This window comes from Thecamonas trahens, assembly GCF_000142905.1.
Source record: "Thecamonas trahens ATCC 50062 unplaced genomic scaffold supercont1.6, whole genome shotgun sequence".
NCBI classification, from domain to species: Eukaryota; order Apusomonadida; family Apusomonadidae; genus Thecamonas; species Thecamonas trahens.
In genome coordinates, this window is record NW_013657674.1 from 156,709 (window position 1) to 159,059 (window position 2,351).

The following is a 2,351-nucleotide window of genomic DNA, read 5'->3' on the forward strand; positions in this document are numbered from 1 at the left end:
AGAGGATCGTGTATGGATGTGCGGTTATGGGGTGGGTGCTTGGTTGTGGAGGATGGATGATGGATGGTGGTATGGGGTGGGGTGGGGGGGGGGGGTGGATGATGGTGGCTGGATGTGTGCTTGTGGGCAGGACTGCTCACCATGTTGGGCCACTGGCAGGCTGGGCTGGCTATCGGGCGTGGTGTGGCCGGCTGGTGACGGAGAGAGGGTGGTGGTGTGGTGAGACATGCTGGCTGGTCATGGGAGCGGTGGGCGGCGGCTGTTTAGCGACGACGGCGCTGGCGTGCGCACTCCTCGTCTCACAACCCGACAGGATGGGCAAGAAGAGCAAGGCCGGGAGCAAGGGTGGAGCAGCGGGCAAGGGTGGCGGGAGCAAGGCGGCGGGCGGGGATGGGGCGTCGGGCAAGGGGACAGCGAGTGAGGCTGGGAGCGACGGGCCTCCGCGGGTGGTGTTCCTGAAGGACGCGACGTTTGTGCGGCCGGCGGCGTCGGTGATGCTGGTGCTGGCGGTGATGTCGGCCGGCGTGGCCGGGTATCGGTTCCTGCACGGCGCGGATGACGGCAGCGAGATGCCGACGGGGCTCAAGCTGTGGCACGGCTCCGATCTGGTGGTAGCCTTTCCGACCGCGCTGTGCGGCCTGGGCCTCTACGGCTTTGACCGCAAGGCCGTCATCCTCACTCGCAAGCTCTTCTACTACTTTGCGGTTGTTGTCCCGGCCGTCGCCCTCATTCTCGCAGCTGATGACGCTCTCGACCGCCGCACGCTCGAGCTCCTCGCACTCCGCATCGGCTTCTGGGCCGCGGCGGCCTGGTACACCGAGCAGTTTGAGCAGAAGATCAAGGGCTTGAAGGAGTTGTAGCTTGCGCTCGCATGGCTGGCAACAAACAATAAACAGCGGCTCTTGGCTGGCATCACACGTCGCGGCGCAGGTTGGTCACGTTGCAGGCGCAATTGCATCGCAGGCGGCCAGCACAGCCGGGACGAGCGCGACGCTTGCGCCGCGAAAGGGTGAGTCCGGCTCGCGGAGCGCAGTGCGCAGCGGAGCCAGGGCGCCGTCGGCGGCACGGGATGGCGCAAGGGCGACGATTAGAGCCAGGACGCGATGGCCGAGCCTGCGGATGCCATCATGGGCGGCGTCTGCTTCCATCAGCGCTGCTGCCGCCGCGTGTTTGGCTGCCAGCAGCTGGAGCGAGCGGGCGCGGAGATCAGCCTCTGCGCGCTCGGCCCTTGCCCTTGCCACCGCCGCCCGCGCGGCCGCCACCACCGCCACCAGCACAGCACCTGCCGCGGTCAGCACCCATGGCAGTAGCGGAAGCGCCGTCCGCGCTGCCGCCACTATGCGCGCCGCCGCCGATGGAGCCACCAGCAGCCGCCAGACTGCTGCCGGAATGGCAGCCACCAGCCGGGCAAGCCGAGCAGTGGCCGCCTGCAGAGCAGTCATGGCGAGGGAGAGCGGTGCGTGTGGTTTGTGTGTTTGTGTGTGTGTTGCTGTCGGCGTCGGTGCAGCGGCCACTTGACTACGGCCGCGACAGGCACGATAGCCGGGAGAGCATGGCCGACGAGCAGTTGCGGGGATTCTTTGATGCGGTATGGGATGGAAGGGAGAGGGCCACTATGGGGGCGGGCGCGTGGCTCACGGGGCGGGGTAGGCACGTGTGCAGCACGGGGAGGAGAGAAGGGGGTGGTTCCCGCGAGCAAGCGCGGCTACGATGGGCGATGCGGATGCTGGTCAAGACCATCACTTATAGGGCGGACGATGGGGGGCGGACGATGGAAAGGTCGATGTTGATCGGTCGGGACATATCGATGCGCGCGAGCTGGCTCAGGCGCTCTCGGCTCAGGGATTCACCTTTACCACAGAGACGGCCGGCCTGCTGATCCGGACGTATGACACCCGCGGCGAGTCGACGATTACCTTTGATGAGTTTGCGGCTATGCATCACTTTATCATGGCGGCGCAGGCGGCGTTTGGTGCTGGCGACGCCGATGGCTCGGGTGTCATCGAGTACGCCGAGATCAAGGCGGCTCTGGCGGCGTGCGGGTTCAACATGACCGAGACGAGCATGAACATCCTGCTGCGGCGGATGATGGCGCCGTCGGGCCTGTACGCCGACAGCGGAGCAGGGCTCACCTTTCCGCAGTTTGTCGACCTCTGCGCCTACTGCGCGCTCGCCCGTAGGGTCTTCTCGTGGCACGACACCGATCTCGACGCTACCGCCACCATCACGCTGGACGACTTTATGGGCATGGTCATGGTGATCAAGCCGTGACGCCTGTCCGGAAATAACAACTCAACAACTCAACACATACTACTCGGCTGCCGGAGCCGGGGCGGCGTCGCCGGCAGGCG

The 2,351-nt window shown here is 66.2% G+C and overlaps 3 protein-coding genes across 3 annotated transcripts; 2 read left to right on the forward strand and 1 right to left on the reverse strand.

Annotated features, from left to right (window-relative positions):
• Positions 1–287: 287 nt before the first annotated feature.
• AMSG_01499 (uncharacterized protein) lies at positions 288–899 on the forward strand. Its single transcript, XM_013906097.1, has one exon. The coding sequence runs from the start codon at positions 315–317 to the stop codon at positions 858–860; it is 546 nt and encodes a 181-aa protein (XP_013761551.1). The 5' UTR covers positions 288–314; the 3' UTR covers positions 861–899.
• Positions 900–935: 36 nt separating this feature from the next.
• Positions 936–1,442, reverse strand: AMSG_01500 (uncharacterized protein; the record flags this gene model as incomplete). Its single annotated transcript, XM_013906098.1, has 1 exon — positions 936–1,442. The coding sequence occupies one exon, from the start codon at positions 1,440–1,442 to the stop codon at positions 936–938; it is 507 nt and encodes a 168-aa protein (XP_013761552.1).
• Positions 1,443–1,933: 491 nt separating this feature from the next.
• AMSG_01501 (penta-EF hand domain-containing protein 1) lies at positions 1,934–2,310 on the forward strand (the record flags this gene model as incomplete). The annotated part of the gene is made up of 1 exon (XM_013906099.1): positions 1,934–2,310. A coding segment is annotated over one exon (338 nt), but the record flags the coding sequence as incomplete, so codon positions are not given.
• Between the last annotated feature and the right edge of the window lie 41 nt (positions 2,311–2,351).

Coding starts and splice junctions, on each gene's coding strand:
- AMSG_01499 (XM_013906097.1), top strand. CDS start 315: ATGGGCAAGAAGAGCAAGGCCGGGAGCAAGGGTGGAGCAGCGGGCAAG.